Here is a 25,310-nt window from a genome sequence, read left to right on the forward strand (position 1 = left end):
CCCTCCCCAGGAGGCTGTGAGCTACTTGAGGGGAACAGGCGTCATGCTCTGTTTTGGTGAACTCAGCGCCCGCCCCCATCAGGGCCTCCTGCCGGCTGGGCTAAGCAGACCGTTGTCTGGGGACCGAGGCACCTCTGATGGGGGTGTGCCAGCCAGTCGGGGCTCCGATGCCGGGCAGACGGCTTTGTGATTTAACAGGTGTTTGCTGGCTCCTCTTTCCTTGTTGACAGAAGGTCGGGACAGAAGCTGCCAGGAAGATGAGGGATGCGGACCTGCCGTGATTCAGGGGTGCGGTGACAGCACTCCAGGGGGGTGGCAGCCGCGTTCTTCCCTGCGAGTTGCAGACGGGGCTGGATGCCACGGGTCGGTTTGAGCCTGATTCTGACTCAGAACACCCCTCGGAGCCCTTCTGTCTTTCTCCTGTGAGGGATGCACCCACCATGCCACGCCCTGAGCGTTCTGTGCCCAGGGATGCCCGCGCAGCCCCATCCAGGTCAGAGCGGGGCCCGGTCTGCACTCCAGACGCGCCTGCCTGCCTGCCTGGGAGCTGCCATTCTGGCACCTGGCCATGCGCTGGTCTTCCTGCCCTGGAGCGCCTGGTGGGCAGGGTGGTGCGGCCTCCTCTCGTCCCAAGGCCGCGCGCATCCCACCCGATGCACGCGCCCTCCCGTTTGCCCGTCGCTGTTGATGGGCATGTGCGTTGTTCACAGCCGGGCCGACCCGATGGTGCTGCTGGGACCGTCCTGGGGTGTCTCTGGTGCACACACGTTGCTGGGTGGTGACGGAGCTGGTTTTATATGCCCGGCGTGTCAGGAAGTCCCCACGTCCTGCCCTGGCCCGCACCAGGCCTTCCTGCGGTGGTGGGTGGACCCCGTCCCTGGAGGGGCTGCCTCACCTCCACTGTGGAGTCCACGCCCCCCCTTCTTTTCTCAGTGGTCCTTATACTGTCCGGACAGGCCTGGGTCGGTAACACGGCTGGCAGCTGCCTTGGGCTCTGGGGCCCACTTTCCTGCCCCTGATGGCGTCCCTGAGGAGCAGTGGCTGACGCTGCTGAAGACCACGTCGCTTCCTTTCATGGAGCGTTCCAGGCCATGAAGGAGTCCCCAGCCATCACCTTTGTGTACTTCTGTGTTCACGAAGGAGTCCCCTGCCATCACTTCTGTGTACTTCTGTGTTCACGAAGGAGTCCCCAGCCATCACCTTTGTGTACTTCTGTGTTCACGAAGGAGTCCCCAGCCATCACTTCTGTGTACTTCTGTGTTCACGAAGGAGTCCCCTGCCATCACTTCTGTGTACTTCTGTGTTCACGAAGGAGTCCCCAGCCATCACTTCTGTGTACTTCTGTGTTCACGAAGGAGTCCCCAGCCATCACTTCTGTGTACTTCTGTGTTCACGAAGGAGTCCCCAGCCATCACCTTTGTGTACTTCTGTGTTCACGAAGGAGTCCCCAGCCATCACCTTTGTGTACTTCTGTGTTCACGAAGGAGTCCCCAGCCATCACCTTTGTGTACTTCTGTGTTCACGAAGGAGTCCCCAGCCATCACTTCTGTGTACTTCTGTGTTCACGAAGGAGTCCCCTGCCATCACTTCTGTGTACTTCTGTGTTCACGAAGGAGTCCCCAGCCATCACTTCTGTGTACTTCTGTGTTCACGAAGGAGTCCCCTGCCATCACTTCTGTGTACTTCTGTGTTCACGAAGGAGTCCCCAGCCATCACTTCTGTGTACTTCTGTGTTCACGAAGGAGTCCCCAGCCATCACTTCTGTGTACTTCTGTGTTCACGAAGGAGTCCCCAGCCATCACCTTTGTGTACTTCTGTGTTCACGAAGGAGTCCCCAGCCATCACCTTTGTGTACTTCTGTGTTCACGAAGGAGTCCCCAGCCATCACCTTTGTGTACTTCTGTGTTCACGAAGGAGTCCCCAGCCATCACTTCTGTGTACTTCTGTGTTCACGAAGGAGTCCCCAGCCATCACTTCTGTGTACTTCTGTGTTCACGAAGGAGTCCCCTGCCATCACTTCTGTGTACTTCTGTGTTCACGAAGGAGTCCCCAGCCATCACTTCTGTGTACTTCTGTGTTCACGAAGGAGTCCCCAGCCATCACTTCTGTGTACTTCTGTGTTCACGAAGGAGTCCCCAGCCATCACCTTTGTGTACTTCTGTGTTCACGAAGGAGTCCCCAGCCATCACCTTTGTGTACTTTTGTGTTCACGAAGGAGTCCCCAGCCATCACTTCTGTGTACTTCTGTGTTCACGAAGGAGTCCCCAGCCATCACTTCTGTGTACTTCTGTGTTCACGAAGGAGTCCCCTGCCATCACTTCTGTGTACTTCTGTGTTCACGAAGGAGTCCCCAGCCATCACTTCTGTGTACTTCTGTGTTCACGAAGGAGTCCCCAGCCATCACTTCTGTGTACTTCTGTGTTCACGAAGGAGTCCCCTGCCATCACTTCTGTGTACTTCTGTGTTCACGAAGGAGTCCCCAGCCATCACCTTTGTGTACTTCTGTGTTCACGAAGGAGTCCCCAGCCATCACTTCTGTGTACTTCTGTGTTCACGAAGGAGTCCCCAGCCATCACCTTTGTGTACTTCTGTGTTCACGAAGGAGTCCCCTGCCATCACTTCTGTGTACTTCTGTGTTCACGAAGGAGTCCCCTGCCATCACTTCTGTGTACTTCTGTGTTCACGAAGGAGTCCCCAGCCATCACTTCTGTGTACTTCTGTGTTCACGAAGGAGTCCCCAGCCATCACTTCTGTGTACTTCTGTGTTCACGAAGGAGTCCCCAGCCATCACTTCTGTGTACTTCTGTGTTCACGAAGGAGTCCCCTGCCATCACTTCTGTGTACTTCTGTGTTCACGAAGGAGTCCCCAGCCATCACTTCTGTGTACTTCTGTGTTCACGAAGGAGTCCCCAGCCATCACCTTTGTGTACTTCTGTGTTCACGAAGGAGTCCCCAGCCATCACTTCTGTGTACTTCTGTGTTCACGAAGGAGTCCCCAGCCATCACTTCTGTGTACTTCTGTGTTCACGAAGGAGTCCCCAGCCATCACTTCTGTGTACTTCTGTGTTCACGAAGGAGTCCCCTGCCATCACTTCTGTGTACTTCTGTGTTCACGAAGGAGTCCCCTGCCATCACTTCTGTGTACTTCTGTGTTCACGAAGGAGTCCCCAGCCATCACCTTTGTGTACTTCTGTGTTCACGAAGGAGTCCCCAGCCATCACTTCTGTGTACTTCTGTGTTCACGAAGGAGTCCCCAGCCATCACCTTTGTGTACTTCTGTGTTCACGAAGGAGTCCCCAGCCATCACTTCTGTGTACTTCTGTGTTCACGAAGGAGTCCCCAGCCATCACTTCTGTGTACTTCTGTGTTCACGAAGGAGTCCCCAGCCATCACTTCTGTGTACTTCTGTGTTCACGAAGGAGTCCCCTGCCATCACTTCTGTGTACTTCTGTGTTCACGAAGGAGTCCCCTGCCATCACTTCTGTGTACTTCTGTGTTCACGAAGGAGTCCCCAGCCATCACTTCTGTGTACTTCTGTGTTCACGAAGGAGTCCCCAGCCATCACTTCTGTGTACTTCTGTGTTCACGAAGGAGTCCCCAGCCATCACTTCTGTGTACTTCTGTGTTCACGAAGGAGTCCCCTGCCATCACTTCTGTGTACTTCTGTGTTCACGAAGGAGTCCCCAGCCATCACCTTTGTGTACTTCTGTGTTCACGAAGGAGTCCCCAGCCATCACTTCTGTGTACTTCTGTGTTCACGAAGGAGTCCCCAGCCATCACTTCTGTGTACTTCTGTGTTCACGAAGGAGTCCCCTGCCATCACTTCTGTGTACTTCTGTGTTCACGAAGGAGTCCCCTGCCATCACTTCTGTGTACTTCTGTGTTCACGAAGGAGTCCCCAGCCATCACTTCTGTGTACTTCTGTGTTCACGAAGGAGTCCCCTGCCATCACTTCTGTGTACTTCTGTGTTCACGAAGGAGTCCCCAGCCATCACTTCTGTGTACTTCTGTGTTCACGAAGGAGTCCCCTGCCATCACTTCTGTGTACTTCTGTGTTCACGAAGGAGTCCCCTGCCATCACTTCTGTGTACTTCTGTGTTCACGAAGGAGTCCCCAGCCATCACCTTTGTGTACTTCTGTGTTCACGAAGGAGTCCCCAGCCATCACTTCTGTGTACTTCTGTGTTCACGAAGGAGTCCCCAGCCATCACCTTTGTGTACTTCTGTGTTCACGAAGGAGTCCCCAGCCATCACCTTTGTGTACTTCTGTGTTCACGAAGGAGTCCCCAGCCATCACCTTTGTGTACTTCTGTGTTCACGAAGGAGTCCCCAGCCATCACCTTTGTGTACTTCTGTGTTCACGAAGGAGTCCCCAGCCATCACCTTTGTGTACTTCTGTGTTCACGAAGGAGTCCCCAGCCATCACCTTTGTGTACTTCTGTGTTCACGAAGGAGTCCCCAGCCATCACTTCTGTGTACTTCTGTGTTCACGAAGGAGTCCCCAGCCATCACCTTTGTGTACTTCTGTGTTCACGAAGGAGTCCCCAGCCATCACTTCTGTGTACTTCTGTGTTCACGAAGGAGTCCCCAGCCATCACTTCTGTGTACTTCTGTGTTCACGAAGGAGTCCCCAGCCATCACTTCTGTGTACTTCTGTGTTCACGAAGGAGTCCCCTGCCATCACTTCTGTGTACTTCTGTGTTCACGAAGGAGTCCCCTGCCATCACTTCTGTGTACTTCTGTGTTCACGAAGGAGTCCCCAGCCATCACTTCTGTGTACTTCTGTGTTCACGAAGGAGTCCCCAGCCATCACTTCTGTGTACTTCTGTGTTCACGAAGGAGTCCCCAGCCATCACTTCTGTGTACTTCTGTGTTCACGAAGGAGTCCCCTGCCATCACTTCTGTGTACTTCTGTGTTCACGAAGGAGTCCCCAGCCATCACCTTTGTGTACTTCTGTGTTCACGAAGGAGTCCCCAGCCATCACTTCTGTGTACTTCTGTGTTCACGAAGGAGTCCCCAGCCATCACTTCTGTGTACTTCTGTGTTCACGAAGGAGTCCCCTGCCATCACTTCTGTGTACTTCTGTGTTCACGAAGGAGTCCCCAGCCATCACTTCTGTGTACTTCTGTGTTCACGAAGGAGTCCCCAGCCATCACCTTTGTGTACTTCTGTGTTCACGAAGGAGTCCCCAGCCATCACCTTTGTGTACTTCTGTGTTCACGAAGGAGTCCCCAGCCATCACCTTTGTGTACTTCTGTGTTCACGAAGGAGTCCCCAGCCATCACCTTTGTGTACTTCTGTGTTCACGAAGGAGTCCCCAGCCATCACCTTTGTGTACTTCTGTGTTCACGAAGGAGTCCCCAGCCATCACCTTTGTGTACTTCTGTGTTTCGCAGCCCTGACTTCAGGCTGTGCTCCTGCAGGCCTCGGGCCTCCCCGATGGCCTCACGGGATGGCCAGCCCAGGGGCCGCCCCACAGGGAGCCCTGGAAGCCAGCCAGGTGGCCAGGCTCCCTGCAGCCCCAGAGAGACCCACGGCACTCTGAGGGGTGAAAGGGGAGCCTGGCCACCACATCAGCAGAAAGGGCCCACGTCGACCCCAGGGCCACGTGGTGGAACCTGACGGCTTTCAGTGGGACCGCAAGGCTGGGAACCACCCGCACGTGTGCCAGGCTGGGGTGGACAGGATTTTGGAGGGAAGACAGAGCAGCAAAGGGGAGCCATTGGGCCTGAAGGGAGGTCAGAAGCATTAGAGCCTGAAGCTGGATGCCCCCGTCCCCCCAGCCCCTGCCCCGTCCTGGCACAGGAAGCCGGGGCCGGCCCATCCTGCCCATCCTGGAAGTCCCTGGGGAAGTCCAGAGCGGGTGGCTGTGTCCCTTCCCTGCACCCTGAGATGTGGCCTCCTGGGGAAGGCTGGCGCCCTGAGCCATCTCGGGCCTGGGGGTGTGTGGCAGGGGAGCCCAGGGGGCTGGGGGCTGGCGCGGAGATGGCAGGGTGGGTGAGATACGCGGCCTGGACCCCTGATGCCCTGAGAGTCCCGGCTGTTCCTGAGGCTGGGACTGGCTGCTGGGGCCCTGGCGCACTTGACCATGGGTGAGACGGGCAGCGTGGTAGCTGTACGTGGACAGGAGTGGACGGGAGACAGTTTCACACGCGCGCATTGCCAAGCAGAGGCGTGCGCCTGCTCCCAGCGTTTCCGTGGAGCTGACGGCCCTCGGGGGTTCTGGGGAGCACCGTGGGGTGCTGGCGAGGGCCCTGGGCGTCTGGGCTCCGGCTGTGGCCCCCAGGACAGGGTCGGGGAAGGCGGCGGCGGTGACCGTGGGTCTGGCCTTTGCATCCCCGGATCCCAGTTGCTTGAAAAACGCTGTGCTGTCAGTGGTGCTGCCTTCAGCCTCCCTGGTGAGACTTAAAATGTCCTGCGAATCAGAGAACGAATTCCTGAAGCTCGCCTAGAAGGCCTTCGCCTCCAGCACGTATGGTCTCAGGTGAGGAGGAGCATTTGTACCTTCCCAGGTTGAATTTTCACATGCCAGACTTTGGTTGCACAAAAACGGGTCAGGGCCCTCCTTGCTGGACCAGGTACAAAATGCGGCCGCACCCTCTTCCGGACCGTCCAGCAGGCGGGAGTTCTGCTGAGCTCTTCTCTGACACCGGGGAGCCACCGCTTCCTTTCTTCGAGAATTAAAACAACAGGGCTCTGAGCACTGAGGCTGTGGGGTTCCCGGGAGCTGGGCCTGCCTCTCTCCCTGCCCCGCCCACGACTGATCGGACCCCGACTCTCTTCCCTGTAAACCAGGCCGAGGCTCGCCAGCTGCCCAGCCGCACCGGGAAGAACCCCCAGAAATGGTCGGCGTCTTCGGGGTTTCAGCTCAGTTCATTCTGAGTGCCGTTGTCTGGGGTCAGCCTGTAGCCGGCGACTCACCCAAGTCCTCTCTGGCCTGTCCTGGGCCGTGTCCCACCTCCTCCCAGACCCGCTCTCTCTTTCCTGGTGGGAAGACCCCAGTCTCCGGCAGGAGACTCCCCGAGACCAGTCATGCCCAGAGCGGCCTTCTTTGGCCCTGGCTGGTGATCGAGTTTGTCCGGTTGTCTGAACATTCCACGGGGTGACTGCCGAGAGTCCTGCTGGGTCTGGCCGGGTCGGCTCGCTGTTTCGCTTAGCTTGGCCTGCTCTCCTTCCCTGCGGTTTTTGGAAAGCTCTTTGCAAAATCCTCAGGTTACAGGGAAAGGTTTCTCAGGGTGGGGGCTTCTCTCTTTTGTCAAGGGGCTCTGGGTCCTCCTGGTGGAACTCGGGCAGGAACCGGCTTCCCAGAGCTGTGCCCCCCAACCCCTACCCCCCCACCCCACCCATCCCCCACGCCCATCCCCCATCCCCTATCCCACCCCATCCCCCATCCCCCAACCCCCAACCCCTACCCACCCATCCCCCCACCCCACCCCCCTACCCCCATCCCCCATCCCCCTACCCCATCCCCCACCCATCCCCCTACCCCACCCCCATCCCCCCATCCCCCTACCCCACCCCATCCCCCATCCGCCTACCTCACTTCTATGAGGTGCCCCAGACGGCCCGGTGGGGTCTCCCAGAGGGTGGGCCTTACAACTGGATCCCTGCCCTCTAGTGCTCAGGCCCTGTGCTTTCTGACCTGTGTATTCTTTTAACGTCACTTCCTTTCCTCCGCCCAGCAAGGTCTCTGGGGGGGGAGGGGCGTTTGCTGGTGGGGGTCCCACCTGCACGTCTTCAGATGCCACCAGACAGGGACTTTTCGGGGAGGTGCTGCCCACTCCTGTGTGTGCACCCCGATCCCGGAGGCGGAGGGGCAGGGTGGGCGAGCCTGGGGCATCCTGGCACCAAGAGTGGGCCACCCAGCCACCAGGCACATGACGTCCTGAGCTGGGGACAGGCAGAGCGGGGCCAGCTGGTGGCAGGAGGACATGGAGGGTGTGGAGACCGAGTTTCAAGATATGGCTGCGTGTCACTTAGAAACAAGGAACTTCTGTTTGTTTGTTTTGTTGTTTTAATTGAAGTCCAGTTGATTTACAAACTTGTGTGAACTTCAGGTGTACAGCAAAGTGATTCAGTTACACATATCTATATTCTTTTTCAGATTATTTTCCATTAAAGTTTATTACAAGATATTGAGTATATTTCCGTGTGCTATACAGTAGGTCCTTGTCATTTATCTATTTTACGTGTAGTGAAACAAGGAACTTTATTTACCTAGAATTATAAAATTATTTTATTTTGAAAAATTCCAAACCTACAGAAAAGCACAAGAATAGTGCGAGGACCCGCACTCGCCCCAGTGATGTCCTTGACATCTGCCCTTGCCGTCCCGTCCACCCCTTCAGCCCTTTCACCTGCTGAGGGCTGGGTTTCGTTTGCTTCTCAGGTGACAATGACGTGATTCAGGAGCCGGGCCATTGTTATGCAGAACCCAGAGCCAGTTAGGTCCTGGGTAGGCGGCCTGGCCGCAGGGCCGCAGGGCTTCTGCGTGGGTGGGCCTTGGGTAAGCACAGCCAGAGCCCGGGGTGGGGGGCCTGGACTTGGGGCCACAGAGGGGGTCACAGTGGGGAGCTGGATGCAGGGTCACCTACAAAGTCTTCTGCAAGCTCAGCGCTGACTGCCACCGCAAGTTACTGCCACCTGTGGGGGGCAGTGGGGGTTGAGGTTTCATCGGCAGAGCCCCAAGGGCAGGGGGGCTGCCAGCCTCCCCACAGACCGGGGGTCTCAGCTCCGTCCAGCTGTGTTGGTGACCACGGGAGCGCATCAGCGAGTCCAGCCCCTTTGTTTTACAGATGAGGAGACCGAGGCCAGAGGCCAAGGGTCGTCGGCAGGGGCTGGGAGGGCATCTCCTTTCCTGTTCAGAGCCTGTGTTTGGTCCTCCGACTTCGCCGCCCAAGGTTCAGCCGCAGCCTCATCTTTCCGGGCTGGGCCTTGCTGTCCGGGAGGGTGTGCGGGGCCGGGTCGCGTGCGCAGAGGGCCCCACATCCAGGGAAGAGGCCACAGCCCCACTCTGAGCCACCGCATGGGGGGCAGACACGGGGTCCTTGTGGGTGACGTCAGGGAGAGGGTCTGTGCTCCGCCACCCCCTTCAGCGCCACATCCATCGAGTTGCCGGGCGACACTCCCATCTTCCCCAGGGAGCTGGTCCCTCCCCGGAAGGACATCTGGAAACGCTCCTGTCCTTTGGGGGCAGCCCTTTCCCCACCTTCCACGCTGCTGACCTGGAGAGCCGCTGACGCCACCCAGCACCATTGCAGCCCTGATCTCTGCCGTCTGACACTGCTGCCCCTTCCACGGGCCTGCAGATCTCCCCTCGGCCCAAGGGGGTCTGTGACCATGGCCCAGGCCAAGGGCACCCCCGCCTCAGGAGGCTGGTGCTGCTGCTGCTGGGTGGGGCTGTTGACAGGGGAGCATTCCCGGGGGTCCCAGGCCCTCCTTCTGCCAGGAGCCCGGGACAGAGGTGGGAGCCTGGGCCACCCTGCCTGCTTCTCTTGTCTTCTCTTGGAAGTGGCTTTTCGGATTTTGGTTTTCTGTGCGTTGGTTGTTGACGAGAACACAGTTCAGGGGAATGCGGATCCCTTGGATCCCTGCCCAGAGATATGCGCGGCCTCCCCTGCCTTCAGGCCCATAGAAACTCACGTGCACTTTCAAACAGGATCAGAGTGTCTGATTATTCTGCTGCAGTATGTCGTGACCATTTTTGCCCACACCACCTATATTTACGCCTTATTTTTGTAAAACTGTTTTGGGGTGATTCATTGCACCTAAATGCTACAACTTTTTGGGCTAATTTCTCTTTGATGGACGTTTGGACACAGATTTCCTGTGTCTTTAAGAAACTACCAGGTGATGGCAGGTTACAAGGCAGGTGGCATCCTGGTGAGTGCCTAGCTCGGGTCTGGAGTCCCACCTTGTGCCTTCCCTGATCTGGCCTGCAAGCTTCCCTTCCCCGGGGGCCTCCCCAGACAGAACCTAGTGGGGTGGGGGCAGGGGAGGTCTCCCCCGAGCCGGCAGGGATGGGCCTGGGGTCCCCGGTGGGCGGGGTCCTGTCGCAGAGCCCAGGTGACTTGTGGCTACACGGTTGTGTCCGTTGTGGACCGGGCGCCCTGCTAACCGTGGCTCCCTTCAGCTGGAAGCGCTTCCCTAAACGAAGCGCTCGGTGAGCCTCAGTCAGGCAAGGGGGAGGGGAGACCAGACCTCAGGCGGGGTGGACAGTCCCACTCTCGGGGTGAGGGGGACAGTGAGGGCGGAGGGGGGTACAGTTGCGGGCAGGGGGATGGCCATAAGGGCGGGAGCAAGGGGGACAGACCGGCCAGAGGCCTGCTTGGGGCAGTGGGGGAGCGGGCCGTGCAGGAACCGAAAGTCAGCCGCTGTGGGCGGGGCGGCACTGGGGGTCTGGGGCGCGGGCAGCGCCCGGGCGCAGGCTGGGGGAGCGTCCGCAGCGGAAGCAGCCCCGCCCCGGCCCATGGAGCGCAAACTTTTCCAGGGCTCGCGGGGAAAGCCAGGTGCGGTCACGTGGGGCGGGGCGGGGCGGGGGCGGACCGCGCTGACCCCGCCCCTGCGCCCTAGTCCGGCCTCGTCGGCGGGAGCGGGCGGAGCTGCGCCGGGGCGTTCGGAGTGGCCAGGGCGCGCGGAGTGGCCGGAGCGCCAGGCGAGCCATGCCCACCAACTTCACCGTGGTGCCTGTGGAGGCGCGGGCGGACGGCGGCCAGGATGAGGGTCCCGAACAGACCGAGGCGCCGGGCCCACCCGAGGGCGGTGAGCCCAACTGCCCGATCCCGGGTGAGGGCGGCCGCACCTGCCCGCGGGACAAAGGCGGAGGCCGGGCTGCGCGGGGCTGGCGGCCGGGGGGAAGGAGAGGGGAGGGGAGGGAGGGGAGGGAGGATCGGGAGGAGGGGGCGGCCCTGGAGGGAGGGGGTGGGAGGCCGCGGCGGAGGGGGTGGCACGGGTGGCAGGGAGGGGAGGGCGACCCGGACCGGGACGTCGCCCGAGGAAGGGGTGTGGGGCTGCTCTCCGCTCCTCCTCCCCCTGATTCCCGGCCCGCGCCTTCCTCTCACTCCGCTCTAGTTTCCACCGCTTTACCTGCTTCTGTGGTTCCCGTCTCACCGCCCCCCACTCCTGCCTGACGAGCCCCCTCTCCGAGCTTAGTGGTGGAGGCACTGGGCGAGGGTTTCAGGGGCGGTGCGCCCTCCTCTGCTGCGCCCCCATGGTCCCCCCCCGGGGCCTAGGAAGCACCTTTCTCCCACTTGGGGTGGGCCCCTGGGGAGGTGTGAGACGCCCTGGGTAGCTGTGGAGACCGAGGAGGGGCTCTTCCTCCAAGAGTTCCCAGGCCCCCCAGGCCCGGTGACCCGGGGGGGTCCCCACCCGTGGTAAGGCTCCTGGGGCAGGAGCGCCTGGCTCCTTCCTTCCCAGCCACCTCTGCTTTGTTCGTCTCCGCTCTTGCGCGGTGGGGTAAAGGGCCGCCAGTCACATAAGCCCGGCTGACCCGGGACAGGCCCACGCTCTGTAGGGTCTTGAGCAGGAAGGAGTGCAGGTCCCTGCCGGCGCGGAGGAGGGGAGCTGTACTCAGGCCGAGGGTCCTCCTTGCCCACTTCGCTTCTGGAATCAGGTCTCTGGCACTTTCACTTTCTCTTGGTGCGGGGGCATCCCCAGGCCTGTTCCTCCATTATCTGGGCTCTAGGCCCGGGCTTCTCTGCAGCTGATAGGTTGGCCACCCCGAGTCCGCTGCTTCACCTGGGGCTCAGCGCCCCTCTAGAAACGGAGGGTCACTCTGCAGCGTTGGGGAAGAGGTGTCCTGCTCCAGGCAGGAAAGAGGGCGAGGTCAGTGGAGGCCACAGGTCCTGGCGCCTGGAGGCCAGGCACCGCTTGGGGGCAGCACGCTGTCCTAGTGGGCAGGGGCGGGTCGGCAGGGTCCCGCCCCGTCCCTCGGGTGCCCGCCAGCTTTCCTCTGCACGTGGGTGTGGGTGTGGGACTGGGCACGGCTGCCGACGGCTTGGAGGCTGAAACCAGGCCGGACTTGAAGGCAGAGTCCGTAAGCCCAGCCTTTCTCTCACTGCGGCTCTGACTAGCGCATCCCGGTGTGGCCTTTCTGGGTGAGCGGCGTTTCACCGGCCACTAGGAGCCATCGTGTCCTCGGGGACCCTCAGCCTTTCCGGGTGTGCGGCCCCCTGCCTGCTGGCTCCTTCTCGGACGGGCCTCGGTGGCTCTCTGTAAGCTAGGTGCCCCTGGGCCTGCGCTCAGGGCTGCCAGGAGGGCCGTGGTGTCGCCTGCCCGTCTGACCTCGAGCCCCCAGCCCGCCCTCAGTCCAAGGCTCTTGCTTTCTCAGCCGTAATCCCGCTTCATTCCCTCTCCCGGCTCGTCTAGAACCCCCTCTGCCTGTGTGCTCTCAGAGGCAGGAGCGCAGGCAGATGCTAAGTGTGGGCGTCCTGCGTGCTTTTCAACAAACCCTCTAGGGTCTGAGCTGCACCTGTGACGCTTAGATGAGTTGGCACAGAACTTCACCCTGGGAACCCCGTGTTCTTCACTCGTCCTCATGTTCCCTTAGAGGGACAGCCGCAGAAGACCTTGGGGAACTGGGCGGAGCCCCCTGTGGGGTCACAGGCAGGCGTGCTGTTGCCTTTCGGGGTCTGCTCGGCTAGGTTCTGAGTTTTAACGCAAGCCGTCAGACCAGTCGGTGCCCAGAGAGGCCCTGTGATGGGCACCGCGTCGCCAGCGTGACGGGGGAGCCTGGCAAGCACGCGCCGCTCAGTGGTGGGACAGCCCTGCGGGAGCCGGAACCGCTGGCTGGAGCCCCTTTGAAGACCCGCGTGCGGGGCCCTTGCCCTGTGGTCCAGCTTGTGGCCACACCTGCTCGTCGCAGAGTCACTGAAGTTCCTTCCTGACTCTGTGGCTGGCCTTTGAACCTGCAGGGGGGCACCTGGCTTTCTGGGTGGGCCTCCCGGTGGTGCTGGTGAAGCAGGTTTGGGGATACCCTCCCGAGGTGTACCTGGGGCTGTCGTGGAAATAGGGAGCGTGGGACGCCAGGGCGAGGGTGGGAGGGAGGTGAGGAGGGGCCAGCGCTCACGTCTGCAGGCCCACCTGGCTGACCCAGAGCTTGGCAGGACCAGCCTTGGTTGTGCCCGGCCTGAGGCTGAGGGCCCAGTCGGTGAGCCTGTGACACGGGGCGGCCGCCTGGGCTGCCTCTGGTCCTGCGTCCAGGCTGGGCCTGCCGGGGAGTCCTGTTGTCAGCCTGTGAAGCCGGGGCCCGTTTCCTGGCTGTCGGAGGCTCTGGGCCTGCATCAGGGTGCGGTGGCCGATACCAAGTGTTGACCTTGAACTGCCCCTGCTGTTTTGACCTTGGCTGTGTCCGGTCGGCAGGCCCACAGTTGGTGCTTTAGAGCCGGGAAGGTGGCCTGCGGGCGGTGAGGTGGGGGTGTCCACGTGCACCCCCAGAGGGGTGGCGCCGACCCCACTGCCCTCCACCGCAGGGCCCGTGGGCTGGGCCCTGGAGGTCCACTGTCCCTGCCGGTCTCCTGCCCGTTCCTCCCCGGGAGCTGCCCTCAGCTCCGCTGGGGCTTCCTCTTCCTTTCTTGTTCCTCTTTTTGGATTCCTTTCCCGTGATTTCATGCTCTGCCGCTCAGGTCCTGTGGGTCACGCGGGGGTCTGCTCTTGCCCCCTGTGAAGGGGACCCACGCCCCCAGCCACTGACCCAGGCAGCTCTGGGAGCGTCACCTTTGTTCTGCGGGGCTCAGGGGTCACAGGGAGCAGGCTGTGTGCCGATGCGTGTGCCCGCTGCCCTCGAGGGGCTGCTGCCGCTGGGGTGGCCAGAGCACAAGGCCGGGGCCCTGGGCGTTGGGACGTGAGCGTGGCCGGAGAGTGGGCCCAAGACAAAGCCTTGAGGTTCTGTCCTGCTGGGCCGAGGCCGCGGAGCATTGCTCCGTCACTGGGTCCAGGAAGGAAGGGATGCGTCATGCTGGCGCGGGGGACGTCTGAGCAGGAAGGGCAGGCGGTGCAGGCTGTCAGAAGGGCTGACCCCTGAAAATCGGTTGAACCTCATCCACCGAGGGAAGAGTGGACGGTGCTGTGTGTCTCCCGGTCCCCCGGGGCCCCAGGGGGAGAAGGGGTCCTCTGTTCTCCAGCAGCGCACAGGGCATCACCAACCAGCGGGCCCCGCCAAGTGCTGGAGCAGCAGGGAATTCCATTGCCCCCCAGCCCCCAAGAGGCGCCGGGCAGAGAGGCAGTTAACACGCCCCAGGACGCTCAGCGCGGTGGCGCCTCCACACGCAAGCCTTGCTGGCCTCTGGGGCCCTCTCCTTGCCTAGCAGAGAGCCCAGCCAAGCCCACGGCTCCCCTCTGCCAGGGGCCGCCCAGGACACACACACCGGGCAGTCCTCCCGCCACCCTCAGACACACGCGCACGCGCACACACACACACAACAGGACAGCCCCACCCCAGCCGGCTCCCTGCCGCCCTTCTGTGGAATCCCCCTGGGCCAGCTCAGCACCCCATGGCGTCAGACCCTGACTCATTGCCCCGAGGCGCCTGTCTCAGGCCGGGCTCACCCCATCCCATCCCGGGGGCTGCATTTGAGGGAGCTGAATTTCTGGGGACAGGCTGCTGCTGGTCCTTGTTACCATCGGACAGCCTGCATCCCGCCGGTCCCCTCGTGCGGCCAGGCCCAACACAACCCAGGGACAGCCTCGGGCCCGAGTGCCCACGTCACTGGAGGTGGCGACACAAGCAGAGGGTCTGTCTGCAGGGCCTGCCACTCCGCGCTTGAGGCCACAGCCACCTTATGAACGGAGGCAGGTGGGTTCACCTGGGCAGAGCAGCTCCCCGTGACGGGGCCCCCACCGCACAGAGAGCGTGCAGCTCAGAGGCCCTCCTGGCTGGGCGGTCACACGGCCAGGGCATCAGAACCAGACGGCCCCGCAGCCCATGGTCTCCGCGTGGACCCCGTTATTTTCAAATAATTGATCCCACATGTCCCCTGCTTGGAGGTGGGCAGCGGGCTTACTCTCTGCTTGGTGGGGGGGGGGAATTCTCGCGGGGTCGTTGGAGGGGGGGTGTGCCTAGAGAGGGTGAGGGGCCTTGTGTGGGCCCAGAGCCAGTCAGGGCCAAGGTCACCCAGGGTCTTGATTTCCTGCAGCTCAGGGCATCACAGACCGAGCAGGGGGCAGCCGGGATGGCCAGAGGCATCTGCCAGGTCGGAGCCAGTAGACGAGGGGGCTGCCCTCGCTTGCCTGCCCCCGGGGAACCGGGCCGTGGAGGGAGGCTCTGCCCAGCAGGCCTGCGGCCACGGCCCTGAGCAGACCTGAGCAGGTCCTGGCACCTGACCGGGTGGCTGCTGGGTTGGCCTGGGCTCCTGCCCTGGGCGATGGGTGGCCTTGGGCCGGGGGTTCCTTCCCAGGGCCAGTGTCCTTGGGGCACAGCAGCGGGACTGTGGTTGGGCTCGGGGCGGAAATTGGAGGCACAGGCGGGTGGGAGGACGGTGCCGCTGGCTGGTCTCTGGGGGTCTCCCGTTCCCCCCTGAAGGGCCGCGCGTTGCTGGGCACGTGAGGCTGGAAGGCAGAGGCTGCCGTTTGGCCTAAGTGTTAACTGCCGTGCGCGCAGCCAGGTGCTTTTGGGGGCGCCCCTCTCGTACTCAACTTTGCAGCAGTGCTGCTTGCGGGGAGCAGGCGTGTGCAAGCCGCTCTGGGAGCGTGAGGCTGGCCAGCGTGACGGTCTGGGGCCGTCCGGGCTCCCTTCTGGGGGACCCTGGGGCAGTGCCGCCCGGCACACAGAGCAGAGCACAAAGGGTTACACCTTTCCTTTATGAGAAAGAGGGAACTCCCTCTTCAGAGCAGAGGTCTGGTCTGTGCAGATAAGCCTGCCGCTTCAGCAGGGCCAGCCGAAGAATGAGGCGCCCTGGCCCCCGGATCCATGGCCGCTCCTGCATCTGTGGCCCCTGGCGCCGTGTCGGCCCTGGAGCCCCGTGCCGGGAGCGCTGGTGAGGGGCCCCGTCCAGGTGCCCCTGTGGCTGGGGGGTGGGGGTTTGTGGGGCCGTGCTCCTGGCCGGGAAGGGGGTGAACTGTCGGTGCCAGGTCTTGCCTGGGGCCTTGTGCGTCTGCGTGGCCTCGCTGCCCGCGCCTCTGGCAAGGCCTTGGGGCCCTGGCCTGGGTTTGTTTCCTCTTTCTTTCCTCGGGCGGTTTCTCCTTGAGAACACAATCGGGGAGGAGGTGGAAATTCTGTTTCTGAGCTTCGCGAGGCTTGGGTGGGCCCTGTGACCAGCTGCGAGTTTCCCGGGCTCAGGGTTGCTCTCGGGCAGAATCCCTGGCTCCATGTGCCCGTGGCGCTGGGGTCTCTGCTGGGTGTTGGGCTCCTGGGCCTGCGTTTACTGCTCGCAGCGAGAACTGCTTCCCGTCTGCCCAGCCTGCAGCCGGCCTGCAGCTGAGCCTGTCTGGGCGTCCGCGTGGTCAGCATGTGCCTGTGGCCTGGCGCCGTCTGCGAGGCGGGGGCACCCCACGAGTCCACGTGAGCGGGACGTCCCCCCAGGGAGATGGGGAGGCCTCGTGCGGGCCCCGCGCCGTCCTGGGGGTTCTCCTTGTGCCCGTCTCCCTCTCCTGGAGCTGGCCTGTCCCAGAGGCGGCCGTGTCCTGGGCCCCGTCTGGTCACAGCGCCCACGGGTCAGGCCTGGGTTCTCAGGGAGGCTCTCGGGACGGTCACTGGGGAGGGATCGTGTGGAGCCGAAATCAGAGTAGAGAAGCGCCAGATGGTTCTTGGGTTTCCTCTTCCCTCGGATGGAGGGTCTTGACCACAGCCAGACAGGAGCCTGAGTCGGTAACGGGAGACGCCCCGGGAGGCTGGTGGGGCTCCCGGCCGCCCACCTCCCGCCTTTGCCCCCGGCTGGGCCAGCCCTGCAGTCCTGAGCCCCTCCCCCCACCCCCAGGCTGGGGTCACGACCGCCAGTCCCCGAGGAGGGAGAGGTCGCATCAGCGGCAGACACCGGGGGGTGGCGGGGAGCCGGGTCCCCGAGCCCACCGGAGGCCCGCGCTGCCCAGGAGGGAGCACGTCCAGCCTGGGAGGGCAGGTCCTTTGGACGGACGGGAAGTCCCTGAAACACTCACTTTTCTGGAGAAGCAGCTCGCAGAGCTGTGGTCCCCAGCTGTGCCCCGTGTGCCTATGTGTGCCTGCACACGTGTGTTAATGTGTGTGTCTGGCTGGTTCCTCTGTGTCCGTGCCTCTTAGTAGCCGAGAATCCCGGTACTTTCCTTGTTGTCTCGACTGTGCGAGCGTCAGGTTTAAGGAGAAGGTGCCAGAGGTGGTGTCTTTGGCCCGACTGCTGGGCCGAGGCCCTGGGTTGGAGCAGTGAACGCCGGGGCGGTGGCCGTGGCCTTGGTCCGGGTTGAAGGGCGGCTGTGTCCCTCCAGTGCCCCGAGCCTTCCTGAGTCCTTGTCTGTGAGCGCCCCGGTCCTCGGTGTCGCCCAGGAGAACCCTCACCTCGGGCTGCGGGGTGGTGGGGGCAGGGGGCACACCTGGGCCAGGGAGGCTCTTTCCCCTCGGCTGCACTGCCTGCTGATGGTTTCGGCTTGGACCTGGTGTCACGGAGGGCATGGGGCAAGGGCCAGAGGGCATTAGTTAACCCTGAGGGTCGTGGGACCTAAAAACTCCGTTCCAGCGCTGAACCCCTTGGAAGAGGACCCAGCCTCGGGGGCCGGCCAGTCGGACGCGCTGTTAGGTCGGCAGGTGGGACTGTCCTGCTGGAGGTGGCCCCGCGGCCCCAGGGGAGGACTGCGGGCCGCCCACTGCCCGTGCCTCGGTGCTGGCCCGGCCCAGCGGACCCTCGGGAACGCCCCTGGCTCTGAGCCTCAGAGGTCACGCTCCGCTCCTCCCCTGGGAGCTCTTCCGGAAGAGAAAGAGACGGTGGTAGAAATCCCAAACACCGGCCCGGGGGGGGGGGGGGGGGGGGGTGGGGTGGGGTGGGGAGGAGAGTGCTGGCGCACTGGGAGGGGGAGGGCTTGTGCGCAGAGGCTGCAGCAGGGCAGGCGGAGGCTGTGACCGCAGACGGAGGACGCTGCACTCAGGACCCTCAGGGTCCCCCTCAGGGATGGGGCTCTGACCCGGTATCCACAGCAGACCACTGGGTCAGGGCCTGCCGGGCTCCGCTTTGCGCCTGCCTCTCTGGCCTGGGCCGTCCTCTCCCGCCCCGAAGGCCCTGCTGCCCTGCTGTGTTCGCTCCTCTCCTGGTGGCTTCCTGTTCCCGCCCCCTCGTCCAGAGCACCGGGTCCCACGCTGTCCCTGGTGACCACCACGTTTACTCAGGTCCGGGTTAAGTTTGCATTTCGTGGAGCCGGAAACCGGGCATCAGCACGGCTGTGGGAGAAGCAGGTCGAGGACGGGTGGGAAGAGCAGAGGCCGCCTCGGCGGGGGCCGTGTGTCTCCGAGGGCCGGGCGCGCGGGCTGGTAGAGGCTGCTGTGCTCTGAGCCGCGTCAGGCCTGCACCGGACGGGGAGGGTCCGCTTGGAGGTGTGGCCGGCGCTTGCGGGCGCGGGGGCTTCTCAGGACGCCCGTGATGACACAAGTCACACGGCCTCGTGAAAAGCTTGCTGCTGCCTCCCCTCACGGGGAGGCGGAGGGATGCCCTGCCCGCTGCGCCCCTTCCTGGCCGCGGTTGCTCCGGGCCTGGGCTCTCACTGCCAGTTCTGGGACGGCTCCTTGGTGGTCTTGGGCCGAGGCTGGTCTGCAGCTCCGGGTCCTGGGCCTGGTCCGGTCCGGCCTTGCTGGCCAGTTATCCTGGGAGCCCCGGCCAGGATGCCGCCCCGACCTCTGGGGGCGGTGGGCTTGGTGTGCCGTGTTCAGATGGTGCTGCAGGTTCCTGGAACTTTCTTTAGAAGCTGGAGGGAGACCAGCAGGTGGGTGGACACTAAGGCCTGCGTGGGCCGCACTGGGAGTCACCCCTGAAGCGCTGGCTTCCTCGGGCCTGGCGGGCGCGGGGGGCGCCAGGAGCACGGGAGGGGCTTTAAACAGGCCACGCCTAGGCTGTGACGGTGCCTCAGAGCTTCCTAGTTTTTGTGATCTGGACAGTTCTGAGGGGTGCTGGCCAGGTGTGTTGCAGGTGCCCTCGACTGGCATCCGTCTGATGGTTTTCTCGCGGCTCGGCGAGGTGTGGGTTTAACGGGAGGCCCCGGAGGGAGCGTGAATTCTCACCGGCACGCAAGGTGCCACCGTCACCGGGGCTCAGCACTGGGGTATCCGTCAGGTTCTGCCGTGAAGCCCCTCTTTTCCGCTTTCCGTACTTCATCTGTGGGAAACGAGTCATCAGGTGCCGCAGCCCTTCCCCAGCCTTTAGAACGAGTGGATCCTGGCTTTGTGGGCGCCTCCTTTTCAGCCAGCGCCCAGGTACCGCTCTGTCCTCCTACTCAGCCTGCCCCGACTTGGGGGGCAGGGGGATGGAGGGGTTGCCCGCACTGTAGGGGGGGCCGGTAAATATACATTTTAAAGCCTTAAAAAGGTTAGTTATAGCACATGGCTGCTGTGTCCTAGAAAAGCAAAACTCGGGTGTGAGTGGACGTCGGCAGTCCAGAGCTGCTGGTGCAGCCAGAGGCCAAGGGGCCTGCGCTCGGGCCATGTGATGCCTGCCCACGGCTCCCGGGGTGTTTGAACTCACCAGCTGTGAGCGGGGTGGGGGGGTCACCTGTCCCAGGCTCCAGACTCTCTGACGGGCAGCTCTGCGCGCATACAGGCGCCCGCCCTCCCGATATCGGTGTGTGGGGCGGTGCTGTGGGCGTGTCCTGCGTGTTCGTCAGCTGTTTCTGTGCGGCCCCCCCAGTTCCCTCCTGTCCCCTCGGGTCCCGGGCACCTTCAGCCCTTCTTTCCTGGTGCTGCGTCCGCAGGGTGGCCATTCTCGGGCGTCCCCAGCACACGGGCACCCCTGCTAGTTGGACGTGTCCTGGCCACGGTGTCCCGTGGTGAGGAGTGTGATGAGATTCTGAGCCTTGTTGGTTCCGCGTGGGTTTACTGGCCGAAGGATCCTTGTTTTAAAACCGAATCAGCCCCCTTCCTCGGTGACGAGAGGGGTGAGTCACGTGCGAGGTGGCTGGGCTCTGAGGGACCTCCCGGCCTGCAGGGCCTCCCCGCCCACTGCGCCCGCCCGACTGGACGCTAGGGGTCCAGGGGTCCCGGGCTTGCGGGGGCTGTGACCTTGGACCACGTCAGGCTGTGATCTCTGCGCGGTGAGCTCCACTGGCGGCCCCTGCCGCGCGAAACGAGCAGGCCTAAAGCCCCGTCTGTGCGCGAGGCGGGGAGCCAGCTCTGGGGGGGGTGGGGTGGTGTTAATCGCGTGGCCTCCAGGCCGTTTCTGTGACTACACATCTGACGGCCCAGACCGGCCCGTCCGTTAGAGCAGGTGAACGAGGCCCCGAGCACTCCTGCCCGGAGACAGCAGGTGTGGGTCCTGCCCTCCCGGCCGGCGTGGCCCAGGACACCTGACCGTCGGGGGGACCCCTCCCACACGGCCCGGCAGCCACCGCTGCGCAGCGAGGGCGCCCGGTGACCTCGGGGGACCCGCCCCAGGAGGACGGAGGCGGCGGGGCCGGTGAGGCGGGCCCTGCGCCCCGGGATCCCCTCTGCTCGGGCTTGTCCTGGGTCCTCATTGTCGCGAACAAGCAGAGTCCGCAGCGGGCGCAAGCCCAGGTGAGGGGTCTCGTCCCCGAAACATGGGGGGAGGGGCTCAGCCAGAGGAGGACCCCTGCCCTCCAGAGCCGCGACCGGGCCTGGCAGGGTCGTGCCGGGTGCCATCAGAGTCCCGGTGGAGGCGGGAGGGGTGTCCACCCAGAGCCTGAGGCCCTCAGAGCCCCCAGCGTGTACCAAGGGCTCAGGCCCCGGGGGTGTGTGTACCAGTTTCCTTTGTGAAGACTTGAGTTGTAACCTGCTCCTCCTTTGAAAAATAAAAACTGGGATTTGAGTGTTCTCCAGCGCTGAAGGCAATTATGGGGATTTTAGGACTCACCCGGGTAGCTTGTGATGGTTTTGCATCTTGTGGGATGGGATCACAGGTGTGTCCCTCAGGTAGAAGCGTTTGATTTTTAACCAAGAGTCTCGGCTCCAGCAGGTCGAGGAGGAGATGGCTGCCCGAGGCTCCTACGTGAGCCTCTTCTTTCCGCTGGGTGCCCCAGCGCTTCGGAAAGCTCGCTCGAGGGCTGCCTTCTCAGAAATGAAGGGAAACGTGTTCTCGTTAAAGGATTAGCGATTAAGATGCTGGTTTACGATGGATAAGGAGACTCACTGTTGGCCGTAACCCCTGGTGTGGGTGGTGCAGCCCCCAAACCAGGGGGGTCGGGGGGTGGGGGGGTACTTACGGAGATGCTGGGGCGTGTGCTGTTCCTCCTGTGCGTTTTGTGTGCGTTCCCCCGTTCTCTGTGCTCGCTCTGTGTGTTCATTCTGGTTATAAGCAGCGAGATGGAAGACCAGAGCCTCACAGCCTGACAGCCCAGTCCTGGCCGTCCCCAGGCTCCTGTGCACACGTGCCCAGCACACGTGTCCCCACGAGGCGGGCCATCCTGGCCTTTGTGGGGCGTTCACGGCACCGTTTCCCACTCCCCGGTCTCCGCGGTCGTCCTGTGTGTAAATAAGCCGCTAACATCCACCTGCCTCGAATCAGTTGATCCTGCTGGTCTCCCCGGGCCCCCTCGCCCAGGCACTTCTCGCCCACTTGCTCCTTTCCAATCCTCGGTTCCGGGCCGCCCCCGTCACGGCGGATGGGCCAGCTGCCTCAGCTCCTGTTTGAGGTCGTGGTCTCACTTTCCCAGCCACCGGGAGCATCAGATGCTCCAAGAAAGATGTCGTCTCTGTGGATGGAACGCGGTTGCAGGTGCCCATCTGCCCCGTGCCCGGTGGGCATTCAGACAGACCCTCCAGAGCCCCCTGGACCAGGCTGTGCTTCCCGGGCGGGGGCGGCAGGGGCACCTGGGCAGCTGGGCCTGAGCTGAGTGGAGGCTCTGTCCGTGGTGGCCGCCTCTCCCTGGACGAGAAACACGAGACCTGGGAGCCACGAATTTGTCCAAGGTTGGGGCAGAGGGAGAACCCAACACCCCTCCCGGGGTGGCCGGCACCCTGGCCTGCGTGGCTGAAGCCTGTTGACCGGGACAGGGCCGGCCTGCGTGTCCTCCAGAGTCTGGTCTGCAGAGAGCTCTTCGCAGCTTCCGTTTACGCCAGAAACCCAGTCGGAAACGCTTGTGTCTCGTTACCAGAAGCAGGATTGTCACCACCAGAAAAATGCAGTCATTATTCCCAGGAAGAGGACGCTGAGCAGGAGCCCGCCTGAGGCCGGAAGGAGGGAGAGAGGCCGGCGCTCTCCTGGAGACACCTGCGGAGCCGGGGGAGGGCGCTCAGGAGTGATTCCTCGTCTAATTGGATGTGGTGGTATTTTTTAAGCTTTGTTTTGACCCAGCTTCAGAACTCTGACTTCAGAAAACTTTCAAGGGCACATGATCACGCGTCATCTGCCTGAGCATTGGTCCCACCTGCCTTATGCCTCCCGCCACCCCGCTCCCCCTTTTCACACGTTCCTTCCTGATTTGCTGAGAACAGGCAGCGGGTGCGATGCCCTTTGTGTGTTTCCTAAAACAAGCACATTTTCTCTCATGATCCCTGTAGTACGGTCACCAAAATCAGGACGTTTTCATTGACTGAAGTCTTACTCAGATTTCACCGTCAGCCCAATAACGTCCTTTATGGAAAGAATCGGGCTGCTTCCATCTTCTTCCTCTTTCCAGAACGTTCCGGAGCTGGCCCGTGTCCTCCGAGGCCTCTGAGGAGGGCCGGTCCCTCCTTTGGTTTGCTTCAAGCTCCTCGTGCTGGAATCCGGGGACCCAAGCAGTCATGTCCTCTCCTGGGTGTTGGTCAGCCTGTGACCCTCGTGTTCACCTTGACCCTTGGTTCAGTGGGTGGTCGGCTCTTCCTGGCACTGCCCCTGCCCCATGGTGCTGAGCAGGTGGCTCGTGGGGCCGTGGTGGCGGGGGGGGTCCTTGCCCCATCCCCTCCAGGTGTCGCCCCTGGTCCCGGCATCTGCTGGTGGTTCCTGCACCAAGCGGTTCCCCGGCCACTGGCTTCCTCGGGCCTTCTGCTGCCCCGAGCTGGTCACTGGGGCTCGGCAGTGAGGGGCACAGGGTCCGTCCGGCAGGAGGGCAGGGCTCTGCCTGCCATGCGGCTTCCGCGGGCCGGACCCTGGGAACCTTGCGGGGAGGGGTCTGGGAGGCCTTGGTGGATGGGCGTGGAGCTGAGTGGGGTCTGTGGATTTCGGGGGACTGGACAGCTGAGTGGGGGGTGAGGGGCGATGCCTGGACCCCGGCGGCTCCCGAATTTGTGTCCATTGTGAGGGGCAGGCGCGTAAGTTCACAGGGGATGGACTGTGGGCCCCCTTCCCTGTGCGTCTGGGCTTTGGTTTCCTTCTGGGGCTTTGGGGGATTCCATCAGGAAGTCGGGTGTCACCCCTGACGGGACCTGGTGCGCAGGTGATTCCCCGCTAAGGTCATGCTCAGGGTTGGCCCAGGGCCCCTGGGGGCCTGCAAAAAGCCAGTTTGGAGCGCCTTTTCCTGGTGTCTTCACTCGGTCCTTCTGATACAGGGTCACATCACCTGTGGAAGGCCTGTGGGTGGGGCTGACGTGCAGGTGGGCCCAGGTAGGGGTGCCGGTGTCTCCGAGCTCACCCCATGTCCCTGCTGGCGGCTTCTGGGATGGCATTGCTCCTGATCCGGTGGGATGGGGCAGGGCTGGGAATCAGAGCGATGCCATCGGGGTTTTTCTCTCTGCTTTGAATTGGGAGCACGTGGTAAGGCTCACGTTTCAGGATCTGGGAGGAGCTCCCAGGGTGAGTCGGGGCTGACCCTTCGCTCCTCTGCGGCCTGGCCACGCCCAGGACCTTGATACACTCTAGCTGGGGACGGCGGGTCAGGGCTTCCTGACAGAAACAGCCGTGTAGACAGCAGGGCTGCGATGGGCCACCTGCCGGCCGTGCGCCTACGTGTAGGCTCCGTGACACTCCCCGTGGGGACTGTGGTCTGAGCTAATGGGGTCACCGGTGAGGCCGCCGTAATCCACCGGGATTGGGGGAATTGGAAACCTGAAGCTGCTGTTGGAACAAAGCAGCGAACCTCTGCGCCACCTGGTACAAGTGCCAGTCCCCACCCCGTCCCCGCCGTGGATGGTCACAGGCCAGCCTGTCCGGAGCTGCTGGTCTTGAGCTGTTTGTCCTGTGGGACCCAAAAGGGCCGGGGTGGGACTTGAGGTTCCTGGACCCAGCGCCACCTTTGGCGTTCTCTCCACCTGGTCCCTCGCCCCCCGGCAGATAACTTAGAAAAGTCCGAGGCATGCAGAGAAGCGCCTGGGGGGGCCCCCTCCTCCAGCTCCCTCGTGGCCGCCTTTAATTCCTTTCACATCTGACCGAGCCCTTCCCCACAGGAGATGGAAACCCCGGGGAAAGCAGCCCGTTCATCGGCAGCGTGGAGGTGGGCGGAGAGACAGCCTTCGAAAGGAAGAGCATGGCGCTCTTCGAGGCAGGTGACCCCCACCCACTCTCCCCTTCAGAGCGGAGGCGGCAGCGCCCGCGGGAGCAGACCCCAGTCTCACGGTGCCCTGAGGTCCGGGCAGAGGCCTCGGGGAGCCCCGCGGAGGGGCTGGGTCTGGGCCGTCCGGGGAGCCCCGGGGCCCTGAGCCCTGACCGTTGGCCCGCTGGGCACGTGGAGCGGGAGCCCTGCTGGGAGGTCGGGCTGGTCGGTCTGGGGCGTCTCGGGGCAGGGGGGGGGGGTCACTGACTCCACCTCTCGGCCCCAAACAGGAGGAGATGGACAGTAATCCCATGGTGTCCTCGCTGCTCAACAAGCTGGCCAACTACACCAACCTGAGCCAGGGCGCGGCGGAGCACGAGGAGGCCGAGGACAGCCGGCGGCGCCAGGCCAAGGTGCCCTGCGTGAGGGCCTCCCCTCCCCCCCGGATCCCCCGGACCCTCCCCCACCAGGATCCTCCAGACCCTCCCCCCCCGGATCCCCCGGACCCTCCCCCCCCGGATCCCCCAGGCCCTCCCCCCCGGATCCCCCAGACCCTCCCCGCCCCGGATCCCCCGGACCCTCCCCCCCGGATCCCCCGGACCCTCCCCCACCAGGATCCTCCGGACCCTCCCCCACCAGGATCCTCCGGACCCTCCCCCACCAGGATCCCCCGGGCCCTCCCCCCCGGATCCCCCAGACCCTCCCCGCCCCGGATCCCCCGGGCCCTCCCCCCCGGATCCCCCAGACCCTCCCCCACCAGGATCCTCCGGACCCTCCCCCACCAGGATCCCCCGGGCCCTCCCCCC

General features: G+C 63.1%; 1 protein-coding gene across 6 annotated transcripts in view; it reads left to right on the plus strand.

The window, feature by feature from the left end:
* SLC12A7 (solute carrier family 12 member 7) overlaps positions 1 to 25,310 on the plus strand; it is a 70,763-nt gene that overhangs the window by 17,049 nt on the left and 28,404 nt on the right. For 3 of the 6 annotated variants that reach the window (XM_082456353.1, XM_082456354.1, XM_082456357.1), the window contains exons 1-3: positions 10,567 to 10,785; positions 24,419 to 24,513; positions 24,795 to 24,917. In XM_082456353.1, coding sequence (XP_082312479.1) covers positions 10,662 to 10,785; positions 24,419 to 24,513; positions 24,795 to 24,917 — 342 coding nt within the window. In that variant the 5' untranslated portion in view covers positions 10,567 to 10,661. Of the gene's footprint in view, positions 1 to 10,566; positions 10,786 to 24,418; positions 24,514 to 24,794; positions 24,918 to 25,310 lie in introns of those variants that run through there. The other 3 variants (XM_082456355.1, XM_082456356.1, XM_082456358.1) reach the window with 3 other exon arrangements.

Source organism: Balaenoptera physalus (genome assembly GCF_965194825.1).
Source record: "Balaenoptera physalus genome assembly, chromosome: 3".
NCBI lineage: Eukaryota > Metazoa > Chordata > Mammalia > Artiodactyla > Balaenopteridae > Balaenoptera > Balaenoptera physalus.